The 16955-nt window shown below is 41.3% G+C and overlaps 1 protein-coding gene across 5 annotated transcripts in view; it reads left to right on the plus strand.

Annotated features, from left to right (window-relative positions):
• The window catches only part of RBM33 (RNA binding motif protein 33), an 85827-nt gene that overhangs the window by 33950 nt on the left and 34922 nt on the right, over nucleotides 1-16955 (plus strand). For all 5 annotated transcript variants that reach the window (XM_053359126.1, XM_053359128.1, XM_053359129.1 and 2 more), the window contains exons 11-15: nucleotides 7055-7205; nucleotides 8693-9024; nucleotides 10284-10625; nucleotides 12209-12496; nucleotides 15203-15832. In XM_053359126.1, coding sequence (XP_053215101.1) covers nucleotides 7055-7205; nucleotides 8693-9024; nucleotides 10284-10625; nucleotides 12209-12496; nucleotides 15203-15832 — 1743 coding nt within the window. The remainder of the gene's footprint in view (nucleotides 1-7054; nucleotides 7206-8692; nucleotides 9025-10283; nucleotides 10626-12208; nucleotides 12497-15202; nucleotides 15833-16955) is intronic.

Below are 16955 nucleotides of genomic sequence, written 5' to 3' on the forward strand. Positions count from 1 at the left end.
GGTTTATTGATCTTACAAACGGTAAAATGAAGCTGAATTAACAGTTGTCCACTCTTTCACGTGACAGATGCAACCGTTACAAACACACACAAAAACAAATCCCAGAACATCAGAATTCACAAAAGCGCTATGCTACAGAAGTGTTGAAATAAATGTGACCTCACTTTTGCCCTTCAATCTACAGTGCGTCTAAAATAGTCAGGAGCTGGGGGTGGATTATAAACCTCCCCAGGAATATATTAGGGGTCCCTGATGATCAAGATCCCGTAATATACCATGCATTTTTTTGCGGGGGGGGGATCTTTGCTTTCAGTATGCAGGAATGTTTGCTAATGATCTGAGGAAACATGTAGTTCAGTATGGAATAGGATGTTGGGAACAGGCATGTTTAGCTTGTGGATTTGTGTGTGTGTTTTAAATAGAATTTAAGCAGGAACAGTGCAGGACCCTAAACTACTAAGGGTAATGATTCATGTACAAATTTCTTGTACAGTGAAACAGGAAGCATTACCACCACCACTACTACGGCTACTACCACTATTATTACTATAAGATGCCTTTAAAAAAAGAATACAAATTTATGTAGGATATCTTTTAGTGGATATTTGCCCCGAGAGCCTCCATATTTGGAAGTAGTATACCTTATGAGTAAGAAGTGCTGGCAACAAAAGAAGAGACACATCATTGTGCTTGGTGAATTCTGAATAGAAGTATATTTTCTGTTCTCTTGTTCCCTTCCACCATCCAAAAAAACCCCTGGTTTCAAATTCTATTGAGGTCTAATATATAATCTTTCCATTTCCCCAGATGCACAGTTCCAGCAAAAATGTGTGCTGGTATTAATATTTTATTTCTTCCTATCACACGAGCCCAGAATGGCTAACAGTATTCCTTTAACGCAACACAAAAAAGTGCCCAACTTCAGAAACATTTCTTAAAAATACATAGCTGAAGTGTTAATTCTTCATTTATTATTGCATTGTAATAATTTTTAACGTTATAGCCAGTTCCAGTTTTTTAACCTCCTTATACTCACCTCCTCCAGGTTAAAACCACAACTCTACAATAAAATACAATGTACAGTACCGTATAACAGTAATATACAGTAGGGCCTCTCATACTATACTCCAAAGGCTTGCAAAAACAGGTCTTAATCTCTCACAGAAGTAAAACAATATTGGGGACAACTAGCCATTGGGGGAGGCCTAGCTTCATGTAGTTTCCCCCGGGCCATATAGTTTTTTTAAAAAAATTTGTATACCGTCTTTCTATCTTACAATGCTCAAGGTGGTTTACAAGCTGAAGAAACAAAAAATGTACATTTTATAACAATCTAATACAATACAAAAATGTGATAATAAAACTTTAAAATTGGCAACCTACATCAAAAAAGTAATATTCAACAAACATTAGAATAGTATTAAATAATAACAACATATAGAAGTTAAACAGAAATCCACTCAACAGTTACAATAAATAATTTCTAAACTATAGTCAATAAAACAATGGCAAGCCACAGTACATAAAATAATGCAATACAAATTGAGAAGCAGAGACTAGAGGGTGGAGCAAGGCAGGTGGAAGGAGGTCTTGCCTGATGGAGTGTCGCCCCTCACAGTTCTTCCTCCAGGCACAGCTTCCTTATGAGGAGTCCCAGGGCCAGGGGATGGGGCAAGGCAGGTGGAAAGAGGCCTTGCCTGATGGAGTCTCTCCCCTCACAGGCCATACTCATGAAGGGTATGAAGCTTTGTGCATTAGTACCAACACTGCAGTGCGCTCAGGATTAGTGTAATGTGTTCCCATTTTACTGCTCCGGGTAACAAATGGTTTCCCCAGCCACTCTGGGCGGCTTCCACAGAGACAAAAAATACACTAAGATGTCACACATTAAAACTTCCCTGAACAGGGCTGCCTTAAGATGTCTTCTGAATGTCAGGTAGTTGTTTATCGCTTTGACATCTGATGGGAGGGCGTTCCACAGGGCGGGTGCCACTACCGAGAAGGCCCTCTGCCTGGTTCCCTGTAGCTTTGCTTCTCGCAATGAGGGAACCGCCAGAAGGCCCTTGGCGCTGGACCTCAGCATCCGGGCAGAATGATGGGGGTGGAGACGCTCCTTCAGGTATACTGGGCCCCAGGTATTCTAAGACCCCAAAGCCATCTTCCCCACAGTCTTGTTAGGATTCAGCCTCAGTTTATTAGGCTTTCTCCAGCGCATCACTGCCTCCAGATTCCAGCACTTGTACAACCTCCCCTCATTCAGTTTGTGTGGAAAGACAGAGCTCAACTTCATCTAAATATTAGTGACTCCATGCGCCAAATCTTCAGATGGCATCTCTGAAGGTGATTGGTTTTAGTCATTTCCCCTCCAGAGATGGGAATGCTTGTCATCCCAAAAAGCAATCTAGAATTTCACCTACTTTAAAATACTTCTTTCTCCACATACAGTAAGTCACCCTTGGGTATAAGAACCAGAGACTGGACCCTGCTTCCTTTTTGCATGCATCCAATTGGTGCAGAACTCAGTAAATTAAAAAAATTAAGCTTATCATGAAGCCCAAAGCCACCATGCATTTGGGCATGGTGGTTTGCTGAGAACATGATGGCTGTGGAGCCATACATTGAAGGGATCTGCATGTTACATTTCTGCGTGCATCTTACCCTGTGGTGATTGAATTGAACTAAGGTCATTTACCCAAGAAAAGCCAAAGTCCAGTGGATGCTAAAGTAAGAGGATTAACATTTTGTGACAGATAGCTATAGTTTTAATCATGTCATAGGTTATAGTCACTGATTCTTTGCATTTATACAATTTTTAATAAGAATTAACAGAGTATCCCTACTTTGGTGTCAGTGGCATTCTTCTAGCCTCTTTGCATGTTAAGTGAGATTAATAAATGAAAACATGTTGTAGAGACAGGGTGTAATTTATTGAAAGATTCGTGAAGTTTCAATGACATTGTTAAGGTATTTAATTAGTCTCTTTGAAAAAAAGTATAGAGTGACCCTTTTAGGAAAGCTGATAAGTCATATAATAGCTGTTAGATCCTCTTTATGCCTTGCTTTATAAGATTAACTTTGTGCTAAGCAATTTATGCTAAGTTTTCTCTTTTATTGGTAGCCAAAGTTATCTGTGGTTCATGAATAGATTATAACAGATAACATCATGTAATTAACAAGAGATGCCGAAAAGTAAAAGTACAATTTCTGTAAGAATTGTATGAGAGAGAATGTTAATTTCTTAACTAGGGGGGATATTTGAGAGGATAAAAAGGAAAGCAAAATAGTGCAATTCTTTGACAGGATTAGGGTAACCTTATCTCATGTTCTTTCAGAAAGTAGGATTGCCTGCGTATGTGGAAGTCATGCTCAATGAGCCATTCAGATCTCTATAACAAACTGTAGACAGAAGTTACCTAGTGCTGAGGTTTTGCAAAAGTAATCAATAACATTCTGGTTAAGCCTGTGATATGATGCATAATGGAAGTACATATGCAAAGAAGAATGGCTGGACAATGCTTGATGAATCATTTTTATAGGCATTGGTTAGCCATAACTTGCAACATCTAATTAGTGATAGGCAAAGGCTGGCATTATTAAATGTCACGCAAGGCTTCAGATTCTAGTCAGTTCTTAAGCAACAATAAACTCTTTGATTGACTGAAATGTTGTCCCTGATCAGTTGGACAATACACACGGATTATTAAGAATTCACATTTATACAAAAACCACACTTCTTCTTTGTGCCTCTTCTGGGATGATGCCTGCTCTGATCACTACATGTATCAACTAAAATATGTGCTTCCCGTCCGCAGTAAATTATTGATTCATTCATAAACAGATTTAATCTATTTAAAAAGCCTCAACCAATCAACTAATAAGGTGACAGCCCTAATTTCACAACTTCAAGGTTTGAAAGCTATTATGTATAGACAGTTTGTGGCTATGAGATTAAGCTCTTGGTCTGATTTGTCTGGCTGACCCTCTGCCATAAACTCACTACATAGCCTAAGGCAATCTACCATATCTTGTTGTAGCTGACCCACTTACAGTATGGGGACAAACTAACCTACTTTGCAGGGCCGATTTAAGGATGATTGAGATTGTATATGCTTTTACTTGGGACATGGGTGGTGCTGTGGTCTAAACCACGGAGCCTAGGGCTTGCCGATCGAAAGATCAGAGGTTCGAATCCCCGTGATGGGGTGAGATCCCGTTGCTCGGTCCCAGCTTCTGCCAACCTAGCAGTTTGAAAGCACGTCAAGCTGCAAGTAGATAAATAGGTACTGCTCTGGCGGGAAGGTAAACGGCGTTTCCGTGTGCTGTTCTGGTTTCACCAGAAGCGGCTTAGTCATGCTGGCCACATGACCCGGAAAAACTGTCTGTGGACAAATGTTGGCTCCCTCAGCCAGTAAAGCGAGATGAGTGCCGCAACCCCAGAGTTGTTCGCGACTGGACTTAACTGTCAGGGGTCCTTTGCCTTTTTATGCTTTTATTTATTTCATTACATTTATATCCTGGCTATTTTCCATTATGGAACCCAAGGCAGTAAAGTGAGGCCTTTTAAATACTAGTGTGTGGAAATCTAGAAATCCTTTTACTATAAAATGTCAGATGCTTTGAAATGAGCCACTGTTTAAATGAGCATAAGATGCTTGCAGCCTTCAAGCTCTAAAGTTTTCTAAGTGAATATCATGTAGCAAACACTGTTGAATGTAATGTTTTGAACTCTTAGTCCAGAAAGCCAGACCTGTGGGATTGTGCAGCTGGACTGTGCTTTTGATGGGAGTGGGGTGGGGTAGCAGCAGTTTGGGGAGTATCTGGCTCTCTCCCTGGTTAAGATCACAACTATATGTATTCTGCAAAGCCATGACCCTCTTCAGTTTACTTGGTGGGTTTGGAAAAAACCAAAGAGACAAACAAACGGCAGCAAATGCCCAAAATGCATTATCCCAAAGCACATTCTTGCAGTGTTACGATTTAGGCCATGTAAAAAATCAAGATCAATTTTATCTGCTTACAAATGAATGTTACTTTTAGCATCTTGTGGCTCTTTGAAACTGCCTATGTGAGGGCACGGAAAGGAGAAACTACTGTGCATATCAGAATTTATTATGTTTCCCGTATGCTTGTTTTCTTTGTGGTACATATGTTGCTGAGCACAAAAAATAGCATTCTGACTTCTAAATTTAACAGGAGTGTAAAACGTTAGCAGTTAAATATCTATCAAAGAACCTTGGTTCAGATTCTGAAAGAAGTAGGCTATTTTGATATTATATTTGTCGGTGTCCTTAACTGTGACTGTAGAATTGTGCATGGTATATCCATGGACCCAAGGCTACTTAAATGTTTCACAGTCCACAGAGTTGTACTGTACTTGTATTTTCCCCCTATTAATGCAACACATCTGTAGCTAATGTCTGCTGCAGAGTTCCTAGTGGTGTATACTGTGCTTCAGGTTTTCAGAAAGAGATAGTAGAAGATTTAATGGTGCAAGTAAATAAATGATTAGCGCATGAGAGACCTGTGTATGTGTGTAGGTAGTAGAAGCCTGTTTTTCTGTAACTCAAGTTTGTGTTTAGTTGACTAAAAAATGTAGCCCCCCCCCAACCATAAAATGAAAAATCGTAGTTGGGCTAACAGGACTAATTTATGGACAATTGTATGCATACATTTATAAAGGGCAGCTAAGCACGGGAATAGAAGTGTAGATTTCAGAGCAGGGGATGCCACCACCTTCGAGCTCTGTAACGGGAGCTGTCACCATCCTGTGTGCTGGAGCAGCGTCCAGTTTAGAACATGGCTCTTTGAAATGTAGCAGAACCAGAGTAAAAGCTGGCACACAAATTAAGCACTATAATTCTAATAGTCCAGTTCTTACTCATATGCAGAACAATTTTCCCCACTAACTTTGTGTGTGTTGAAGTGGGATTTAATTGTACTTTATTCCTTGCAGCCCTTAAATTTGTCCAGGAATCTTTGTTGTTGTTTTTAAGCCTGTACGGTAATAGTAAGGAAACATACTGATTGTGGGTAATACTGATTTTTAGATGCTTACCTGAAAACACTGCTGAGTTGAGAATACTCTTGACTGTTTGATGTGCTGTAAGAAGAGATGTGACAACATAATATTACTTCCCACTAATTTAGTTAATGGGTGTTTGTGTCATAAATGGTCCTTGTCTTTTTAGTAGATGATATGGCATGTTCGTTCATAGAATCAAAAGGGGGGAAATCAATTACTGAGCTTAAATTTTAAATGGCTCCTTCCTTTGCTGATTGTGAAATAGCTGAATATCAGTCTGAAGCATTTATTTGAAACCAAGGGTGGCAAATCTATGTTAATTTTTCTGTATCCTGTCTGTAACGAATGCTTCAGATGCTTAAGTATTTAGGGTTATGTGCTTTGTGAAATGTTGATTCCCTGTTATTCTGGAAATATGATTTCTTTACTTCAGAAATGGGGGGGGGGAGAATCAATTTATGACATCCAGAAAATTAAAGTAGCTTCATTTTGGTTGCTTAGGTTGTACTAAATAGATAGCAAAGAATAGCATGGTTTAAAGAGATAAATGTCAGGAGCATTTTCTAAAGTAGACATTCAGACTTTTGGATTAATGGGATAGAAGGTCAATAATTGCATGGATTTCACTAAGCTTGAAAAGAGATGGCATTCCTGTGGTGCTGCTGTGATTATTAAAACATTTTGAATTCATTGTAAAGATATTGTGCTTAGGTTCCATGTTCACTGCCACAGTGAAAGATATGACTCAGTAGGGTTGCCAATTTATACAGATTACAGAAAGGTATTTTAATCTTTTCCTATAAAATAAATAAATATTCTCAATAGTTAGGCTATGTAAGAAGTTTTCATAGGATTTCATGTAATATTTTGTACTTACTCAATTTTAGAGATGTTTTACATTGCTTTGGGCTCCCAGTTGAGAGGAAGGATGATAAAGGAATAAAATCAATCTAATAAATGATCTATAGAAGAAATGCTTCAGGATTATTTTAACCTCCATTTGTGTTCTGTGTGTCCCCTTGTATTATTCAGGGTCCTCCAGAGTTTCAGCAGAATCCCCCTGGACCTGTTCCTACCAACTTCAGTCAAGCCCCAAGACTCTCCCTCCAGGATCAATGGAGAGGACCACCACCGCCTCTGCCACCACCGCCTCCACAAGATAGAGAGCCTTTCTTCATGGGAGGTAGTGTCCTGTCTAGCATCAGAAGCGGCAGCTTGTTGTCTTAACTACAGGCATCCCCCCACTTACATGGGGGTCATGTTCTGGGCCCCTGTGTGTAAAAGTGAAATTGGATAAAGTGGGGAGCACCCTTTAAACACCCTCTCTGCTGCTCTCTTCGATCCATATAGAAAAGACTGTATTCCAAAAATATCCACAACTAGAATTGAAGCTCTGGCGCTGGCAGGAGGCTGGAAGACACACAGGAAAGTGGCTGTTACTGCTGCGCTGCCCCCCCCCCCACATCAGCTGTTAGGCGGGGAGGCTGAGCAGCATAAACAAATTCCCGCTGTTTATCCAATCTCTTTGGGGCATCCCCTGCCTTCACTAATGCCCTCTTCAGGCTCCAGAAAGTGTGTCCTCAGAAACCATGAGGAATCTCCAGGTTCCTCCTGCTATTTCTGGATTTGAATTGAATTATTTAATTATTTCCCATTGTCACACTTATACGCAGTCACTTTCCCATCTGTCACTTCTAGGCCATTGTTGAAGCTGGCAAATCCTCCTATATCTGGAGCTTGGGATTTAGCAATTAGGTACCACAATATCACTTACCCGATTCTGTCCTCTAAATTTTTAACATAGTCATGTTTACTGGCTTATACGTTATTGTAACATATATGTAAGAAGAAAACTTCTAAGGTGTCAACTGATGAAAACTTTCACAGGCGCAACTTGGATTTCTCTTCCATTGTACAACCCTTAATTGTGTTAGTAGTTGCTGATGGCTGCTTTCAGTTAAACAACAGGACTTCTAACCAAAACTGTCTTTCCCCTATTGATTTTCCATGAAGACATGAATAGTTTTGCTTGCAGGACTTACCTGGATTCTGTGGGTTGATTGGGGTGAGAGCATTCCTCCTGTTTTAGAGAAGGGTTTTGAACTACAGGGACCTAGTGGTCCTCTCTAACCTAGGTATCTACTCCAGATATCTAAGGCTCTTAGAGAGTGATAAAAGAAGCAAAAGTATGTATCTCTCCCCGCCCCTTTTGTAACATCTGTGCAGTCTAGAATGTTTTGTGAAGAAAGGATCTTCGTTTAGTGGCAAATCACATGCTTTGAATGCAGAAGGTGGCACAGATCCAACAAAAAGGAGCAGATAATGCTAAAGGAACCTCTTCATGTAATCCTGAGAAGCCATTGCCAGTCCGTGCAGACAATCTTGGGTTAGATGGACCCAATAATCTAACCTGGCTTTCCCCAACCCGGGTGCCTTCCATATGTTTTGGGTTCAAGTTCCTGCCATTCTGCTGTATGCTGTGCTGGCTGGGGCTGATAGGAGTTGTACTGTAAAACATCTGGAGGGCGCTAGGTTGGGGAACACTGGTTTAAACTAATATTGCAGCTTCCTATGTGAGCGTTATCTGAAGCAGGGGTGTGAGGACTAGGAAGGCTGTTCAGTTTGCTCCATGGATAGATTGGTTTTATGACTGCGTTTTGTTTCTGACAGAGCCAAGATTTCCCAGCCACCACTTGTTTGAGCAGCGGAGCCCTCCTCCTCCTCTACCGCCCCCACTCCTCAACAGCGCCCACCCCATGCCCAACCAAAACCCGCACCCTTTCAGCCAGCCTGGACCAGGTTTTAACCAGCAGGGGCAGCAGCACATGTTCCCCAGAGAGAGGATGGTGAGGCCAAACATTCAGCCGCAGGGCCCCGTGGGAGTCCTTCACTTCAACCAGCCTGGAGCAGCAAATGCACGACCTTTCCTCCCTCCCAGGCAGTCGTTCATGCAGGTTCCAGGCCAGCCGTTTTTGACAACTCTCACACAGCCCAACATGCAGGTATGAAACGAAAGCAAGAGTTCCTATGGATCTGCATTTAGAAATATTGTGACAGCTTTAACCTAAGTTCCCAAAAGTGCAATGCCTGCAAAGCTGCACAAAAGTTGTTACTCTAGCACCCTTTTCACACCACTTTGATCAGCAGGGCAGAACCTAGACCTGCCATCCCCTAATTGCTGCAAAAAGTATGGTAACTGTATTGATGAGTGCTTGGAAATTAATGTCCAGTTTCCCCCCAGTATCCTTTTGCCCTCTTTTAGAGACTTTTAAAGCATGTAACAAACACATTTAGTTGACCCCCTCCTCTCTCTTGATCTTTTTAGCTGTGGGCCTAAGAATAAAGTGAGTTTGTGCAGGTGCTTACTTTTTTCATCTTAGCTATTCCTTAAGAGCTTCAAACCGTTTGTTGCTTATGCAGGGAAGTGTGGAAATCTTTGAGAAGTTCTCCTGTGCACAGAGTTGAATGTTTAATGTTTGAATTGATGGTACAAAATATAGATGAAATTTAAATGTGCCTTTTTATTGCTGTGCCAAGCATGAAAACATATTTATCCCCCTGTGCCCAGTGCTAATTGAATTACAAGGTTTAGTGGCAACTTTGTATTGGCATAGTGCTTCAAAGTGAAGATATTAAACTGCTTTGATTTTTGCAAGGCTGTTCACAGCTAATGAGATTAGAAAAGTTTGTAATGCAACATTTTGTTCAATATTCTATGGTTTCCTAAATTGATTTATTCCAGAAGAAATATGAAAATAATCTATTGTTTAAAAACAAGTTCCTGTACAGTGAATAGATTAAGCATGCATCTAGAAAACAGCCATATTAGCTCACCATAAAGGTTAGAGCACCCTCTGCTGGTACTATTGTTTTCCATTTGAGGATACTAATAAATACACAATGGCTGGTATCGTGCATTCCTTTCACTTATTAAACTTCCTTTAAAGTTTAACTATTGTGCTTTAGTAATTGTAGGAAATGTTCAGACTCCAGTTAGACTTCTTCATTATTAATTTTTAAAAAGGAACAGCCAAAACATAATGCTTTTGTGCAGTCCAGCACTTTAATTTAGCCTAACTTAACTTTAAACTCGAATTGGGTGGTGGTATGCTTATTAATAAAGGTGTATTCTTTGCTGGTTATAGTAATTGTGAAATACAGAGTGCTGGTTAAATCCTATTAGCTACTTACAGCTTGAATGTTTAGGAGCAGGCCTTTTTTGAGTTTGCAGCTCATGTATGCTTTCCTTTAAAACGTGCAGGGTCCTTTGCACCCTCCTTTGCAGCCACAGCATCAGCAGCATCCACAGCCGCCGCAACAGCACCATCAGCAGCATCCTCAGTCGCATCAACAGCCGCATCAGCAGCATCCGCAGTCACATCAGCAGCATCCACAAACAGCCCAGCAGCACCACCAGCAGCATCAACCACACCAGCAGCACCAGCCACACCAGCAGCAGCACCATCTCCTTGCAGTGCCCCCCCAGCCTCTGATTTCTGTTGCCCCATCCCAGTTTAGACCTCACATGCAGGCACAGCAGCAGCAGTCGAGCAGCAATCGGATGCAGTGTCAGCAACGACAAGGTCTGGTAAAGGCCAGACATGTAAGTGACATTTAAATACAGCACAGACAACTCCCGTTTTGTGCATGTTCAAAGAACACACGACTGTGCAAGTGCAGGCTGTTTTTGGACCCAGAAGGGGGTGGGGCGGGCTTATGTGCACTCCACTGATGTGTGTGATAACCTGGAATGTAAACCCCAGTTGTTGCCTGAAATAAAAAATAACAAGTAGTAGTTTTCTTCAAAAATGAGAAGGCTTGGGGTGTGTGTGTTTTGAGGGCAAATACAAACTTCTTGAAGAGCCACTTGCAGGTCTGTGGATTTGATCCCCCTGTTGTATGGTGTGGCACTATTAGTGTTATGGCTTATCTCTTGCACAGCCTCTATGACGCTCCCTCAGTGCTAAATTCGGCTGCCTTGGCATTATTATTATTATTATTATTATTATTATTATTCAGTTTATATACTGCCCTATACCCGGAGGTCTCAGGGCGGTTCACAGAACAAAATCAGAATATAAAACCACAAAATATATAATCAAAATAAAAACAACAACCCATTAACCCCACCCCTTGCTTACTAAGTATTCGCTTAGTATCAAAAGAACACTCTTATTTGGACAGTGTCTTGAGATTGTTATCTTGAGCTTGAGAGGCCGAGTAATCTTACTACTATTGGCCTGTGCAAAGCAGCACAGAGGAAAAGAGATTTCCATGGGCAGCTTTCGCAGTGCCATGTTAAGGGTTCTTTCTTTCTCCCCTTCCAAGGGAGCGCAATTTGAACATTCCAGTAGCGAGCAGGCAAATGATGCATTGCAGCCCTACCTGTGTTACTGAGTGACACTTCTTTAGTACTAGCAGTGATAGCTAGAAAGCAGAAATAGCCCTACTGCCAATGCTTCAATGAAGTTAAGGCACATGGGGGCAAAGTGAGAAAGGAAAGGGACAAGGATTGGCTTCCCAACTCCAGTGATGATGTTGAGCAGGTTAACTGGCAGTAGAGAGTGCAGCAAAGAAGTGATGACAGTTCAGGAGAGGCTTTGCCATGTAGTTTGCCTGCAAGGTTTTGAAAGAAAAGGCGGCAAGGATGTGTAGGACTGGCTGTGTGTGTGTGTGCGTGTGTGTGCGCGCATTATTTAAGGAAGGCTGTGTCTGGAGGTGAAGTTGGCCACATTTGTTCACTTCTAGTCACAAATCCTGCAGTTTTGTCAATCCATGGTTGACTTTTTCCTTTGCTGTGCTAAAGAATTTTCAAACCACTTAGCACTGCTTTGCCCCTCTGTTTGTGTTCACCTGTGTTTCTTGAGGCCCTCTGCAGGGTTGATACCTTCTCTGCCACAGAAAATTCTGTGCTGGGGAAAAAGATAATTACACTGGACACCTGACTAGCTGTTAGTTCTGTTGCTTTGTCTGCTCTTTCTTTGGAAGATTCCATTCCTCAAAGCTTATCCAAGGCTGTTAGTACCATTAGCATGGCAAAGAGGACTATAGACCTGCATTTGCTATAGAAATGACTGTACAAAGAAAGATGATTCTGAATCTCCATATGTTATCAGTTAAGCTACAGCAAAATCTGCAAGCTTAAAACCTCAATTCTATTGGGTTTTTTAATGATTTTTTTTTCAGAACACACCAACACAAAACATGGCGAAGCGTCCAAATCAGCAACTCCAGTCACCTGCTCCAAGGAACAGTAACTTGCGGGAATTGCCGATAGCACCTTTGCATGCAATCGAGGCTGCTAACAACCGAAGAACCTCAGCACCTGCTGCTCAAGTAAAACCCATTACCAGTACCATGCCTACTGCAAGGCCTGTTGCTAGTGTGAAGAACCAACAGGGAAGGACTGAGACAAAGCCTAGAGCAGTTATTCCAGTGGCACAACCTAAAGTGGAGATCAAATCTGAGCCAGAGGTAAGGCTCTGTCTGTCTATGTTACATAGTTTTCTGCATCTATACTAGTTTCCAGACAGGCACAGATGAGTAAACTGGAGAGACAGAAGAAACGCCTTTACCAGCACACACAATCCACTTATATGTTGGTGATTCCCTCATCTGCTGAAAAACATAAGGCACACCTGTTACTTATACTTACATCTGTTACAGCAAAAGTTTCTTATTGTAAGCCATGATCAGGAATTGGAGCTCACTGTCACCAGTCTTGAGAGTCAAGTGTGCACTTTACTGGAATGAGAAGATGGAGCCTAAAGGAGAAATCCATTCGGAATGGGGTATATGGGGAGCTCTTCCCGTCAGCCACCCAGATGTGGTCCACAGGTCATGGGTCAACCATCCCTGATGTTACCCTGTCTGTTGGCAAGATGCAGTAATAATATTAAATAATGAAATTCTGTTTTTGTGGAAACAAGAATTGCCTATATCTCTTGAATACCATTGAGTGATTTTGGAGAACCAAGTTACTGTGAAAGTACTATTAAAAGTCCCTAGGTGGAATCCGCGATGAACTTGCTAGAAACTCAGTTGCATGTAACTCTAAGCCAAATCATATCTTAGCACAGAGCAATTGTGCAGGCTTCTTGTGAGGAGATTGTGACTGTGTTGCTCATCTGCTGGTTCTGCTATGCTGGACCAGACTAAGTCATGCTTTGGCTTAGCAGGTTATATGAACCTAGGCTCATGGTTTAGCTGTCCCATACCAAGCACTGGCTGTAACCCACAGGACAAATCTTGGTTACAATTCATAGTTTGTGTGGAGAGAGCTAAACCATGAACCTGGGCTCATTAGACATGCTGAGCTCAATGCAGTAACAGTAAGAGGACCAGAGTGACCACAATCTCTGAGAGCCTGCACATTCAACTGTTCATGCTAAGCCATGGCTTGACTTAGCATAATGCGCAAACTGGGCTTTTATGGCTTTAAATGAGACACAGTGTCTTATCCTCAGTCACTCTCCTGCAGTATAGGCATAATACTGAGCCTACCTTGCGGGATTGTTGTAAAAATTACTGAGACAATGCTTTGAATATTCTAAAGAACTATATAGCTGCTAATTCCTGTTATTATCCCTTACAGATAGGCTCGAATGATGAATATCAATGGTTTGTCACTGTAAATGCTAACTACTGAATGCTGATGTTTTTTCTGATCGGTTGTTACAGAATATAGAGTAACTGTACTCAGTGAAATAGATCACTTTAGGTTGAATTGGCCGGTAAAACTTAGACTAAAGTACTTTACCCTGTGAGATGGAAAGCTTGCTAATTGCATTTTGGATGGATGGCTATTTTCAGTGTTCTCAGTTTTTTGTTTCAGATGGTCAAAGTCAGTTTGGTCTTGTGGGCAGAGAGTTAGATGTGGTACCCTTGGGTTCAGTGCCAACTCTGCCATGGAGTCATGTAGCATCTTAATCTGAGTTAGAAATATGGCAAATGGGAATGGGGACCTATTTACTCACATTGTTAGGGGAACTCAGATATTAAGACGAGCCTAGCAAATTCGAAATAGGTTCCAGTTTCTCCTGCATACACTTTCAGCTGATGACTCTTTAAACACCTTACCTGCCAATTAAACATGAACATTGCGTAAGAGAATCTTTGTGAAAGTAATATGTGAGTGAAACTAGTTCAAGCAATGTTACATTGATTCCATGGTGCAGGATCTTCCACTTTTTCACTGCTTCCAAGTGCTGGTGATCTAAGCTGCTGTGTGCCAAATGAGGTTTCCTCAAGATGTATACTAAATAAAGCATATCCGGTTGGTGCTTTAGGGGGTTAAACTATTGTAGTGTTTAATAAGGAACAGTTCTTAACCTATTATATTATCCTTTAACGTTTGTCCTGTTGAAACTTGCAAACTCAGGAGCAACACTTGGAAGCAGCCTTTCTTTTGATGTTCTTGATTTCCCTGTAGCTTCCTGTAAGAATGTGTTTTCTGCCAGAATTTTAGGCCCCTTGGAAAGGTTATTTGATGCACAAAGGGTATAATACTTTCAGAAAAGCTTAAGGCTGGAATATTAAAGGCATTCCTGATATACCATTAATATTCCAACACTGCATTTGGCAACATTTTAATTCTGAAGAGAGTGCATGAGTTCAAGGTCAGAGAGATTGACTTGTGCTGTTCATTATAACCAATTATTGTGTGACAAATGAGTTTCAGATCAGGCTGAAAATTCTGTAAGAAAAATCAATAGTTCTAATCAGGGCCTTTCAGGTCATTTACCACCCTACCTTTTGTTAGTTTGTCAGAAAAGAGCAAGATAAAACCCATGTGACAGTGGGCTGCCTCTGCATTGTTACAGCTTCCATTTGAAACAATATTTTGAGATCTTGAATTATATTAATAGTTTAATTGGTTTCAGCAACTTCTAAATGAGTTCCGATTTAGAAGGCTTCAGTTTCAGCATTCTGATTTTTTTTCATTAAGTAAAGTCCAAACTGGAGTCATGTATTTTTTGACTCTTCATAGGTTGCCTAGTAATAAACTTGCATTGGTAGCTATGTCATTTAAGAGCATTAGCACCATATTTCAGTTGATTTAAGATGCTCCTGGGAATGGATGCCATCAATGCACTCTCTTTTTTTACAAACTGAACCAAATTTGACAAAGCTGGATAGGAGTTACTATCCCTATAACTTGTTTCCTTTGATGTTCTGTAGTTTCCTGATGAAGATGAAGAAACCAGACTTTACCGTTTAAAGATAGAAGAGCAGAAGCGCCTAAGAGAAGAGATCTTGAAACAAAAGGAGCTCAGGCGGCAACTTCAGGCTGGAGCTAGAAAAAGAGAGTTGCTTGAAAGGCTCGCACAGCAGCAGCAGTCTTCAACCCAACAACAGGAGGAAGAAACTTCACAGTTGCCCACCAATGGAAATCCATTGCTTCCCCTTCCCGGTGCACAGCCTCGCCAAAATGTGAAATGCAGGCTGATGGTTAAAAAGCAAGACCCAGTAGCTCCAACCCCCCCTGCTTTTCAGCCCAAGCCCCCAAATATCCCGCAGGCTGGAGATAATGCACAGTTTCAAGGACAGCAAATAAAAACAGTGAAGCAGCTAAGACAGACTAGGACAGTGCCCGAAAACGAGCTCCAGCTGCCATACAAAGGGTTGCAAACAAAGCCTCCTGCAGCCCACTTGAACCCGTCTCAGATTGCTCGTGTGGCATCAGTACAAGGCCAGCCTCAGGAACTGAAGCCTGGGGTGAAAAGAACTGTCATGCAGCGGGCAAACAGTGGTAGTGGAGATGGGCCCCATGTCGGCACCAAAGTCAGGGTGATTAAATTGTCAGGAGGGGTAAGTTACCAGGCTTGTCTGTCTTTTGTTTTCTTGTGTGTTTTGTGGTCCCTGTCTGTCCTGTTGGTGTTGTTATTTGCAAAGGCCCAAAGAAAATGGAGATTGATAGGCACAGGCTTGGGGAGACGACAACCCACATTTCAAATATTCCTGTTAATTTTGAACTGTCGCAGCTGTGTATAGCTATTTTAAATCATTTCCCCCAATATCATACATGTACGTTTCCCCATATTGTAATCTTGAATGGTCTTGCTGAACTGATTGCCAAATGGATCAAGTGATCAGGGTAAGCACAAGTAGCATAAAGGAGGCAGACCACATGCTGGTGACTTAATAGAAGGTTCTCATTTGATTTCGATCCAAATCAAAAACATTTGGTAACTAACCACAGCCAAAAAAGGGCAGTGGATGATGAACTGAACACTAGCAATTTATGGTTATGGCCAGAAGATCTTCCCTCCTTTGTTCCTCTAACAGAAGCCTTTGTATGAGCTGTTGCTCTCTACTTAATTGTGCTTAGGTCATTACCTGATTACTAGGTAACAGGATGCCAGAGGAATTTTCCAGCACCCTGTTGGAGGAAAAGTGACAATAAATTGAAGAATAATTTCCATTTGGGAAAGTAGCAAATATGTAAAGTCCCCCTTTAGGCCAGGAAATAGTGAGTTATAAACTGCGGTTTATGCAGCATTTTTCAGGAATAAAGCGTAAGAGCTGTGTATATTTCTTCTAGAAAGAAAATAAGAAACTTTGTTGAAGGACTTTGAAATGTGAGAAATGAGGAAATGGATTTAAGTTAAAAGGAAGTTATGTGTATGTTTAACCATATTCTCTCCCCTCACCCTTCCTCCCTGTCTCCTAATGACAAGAATAGCAAAGTTTGTGTGCCTTGTTTTTCAAGTAGCAGAGAACTAGTTCACAATAAAATTGCATTCAGGCTTCTGCCCTGACTCAGATTTTGTTGGTATTGCAATACACAGGATAGTAGCCAGGAAAGCTTTCACTTTGGAGTTCTCCACCCTCCTCATGTAGGTTATTCAGTCCTGTTTTGTGCGTCAGCAAACAACCTCAGCACAGGGTGCATATAAATGGTACTCCGATAGAAGTGGGCAGAAAGGACTTG

Source organism: Podarcis raffonei, chromosome 12 (assembly GCF_027172205.1).
Source record: "Podarcis raffonei isolate rPodRaf1 chromosome 12, rPodRaf1.pri, whole genome shotgun sequence".
Taxonomy (NCBI): Eukaryota; Metazoa; Chordata; class Lepidosauria; order Squamata; family Lacertidae; genus Podarcis; species Podarcis raffonei.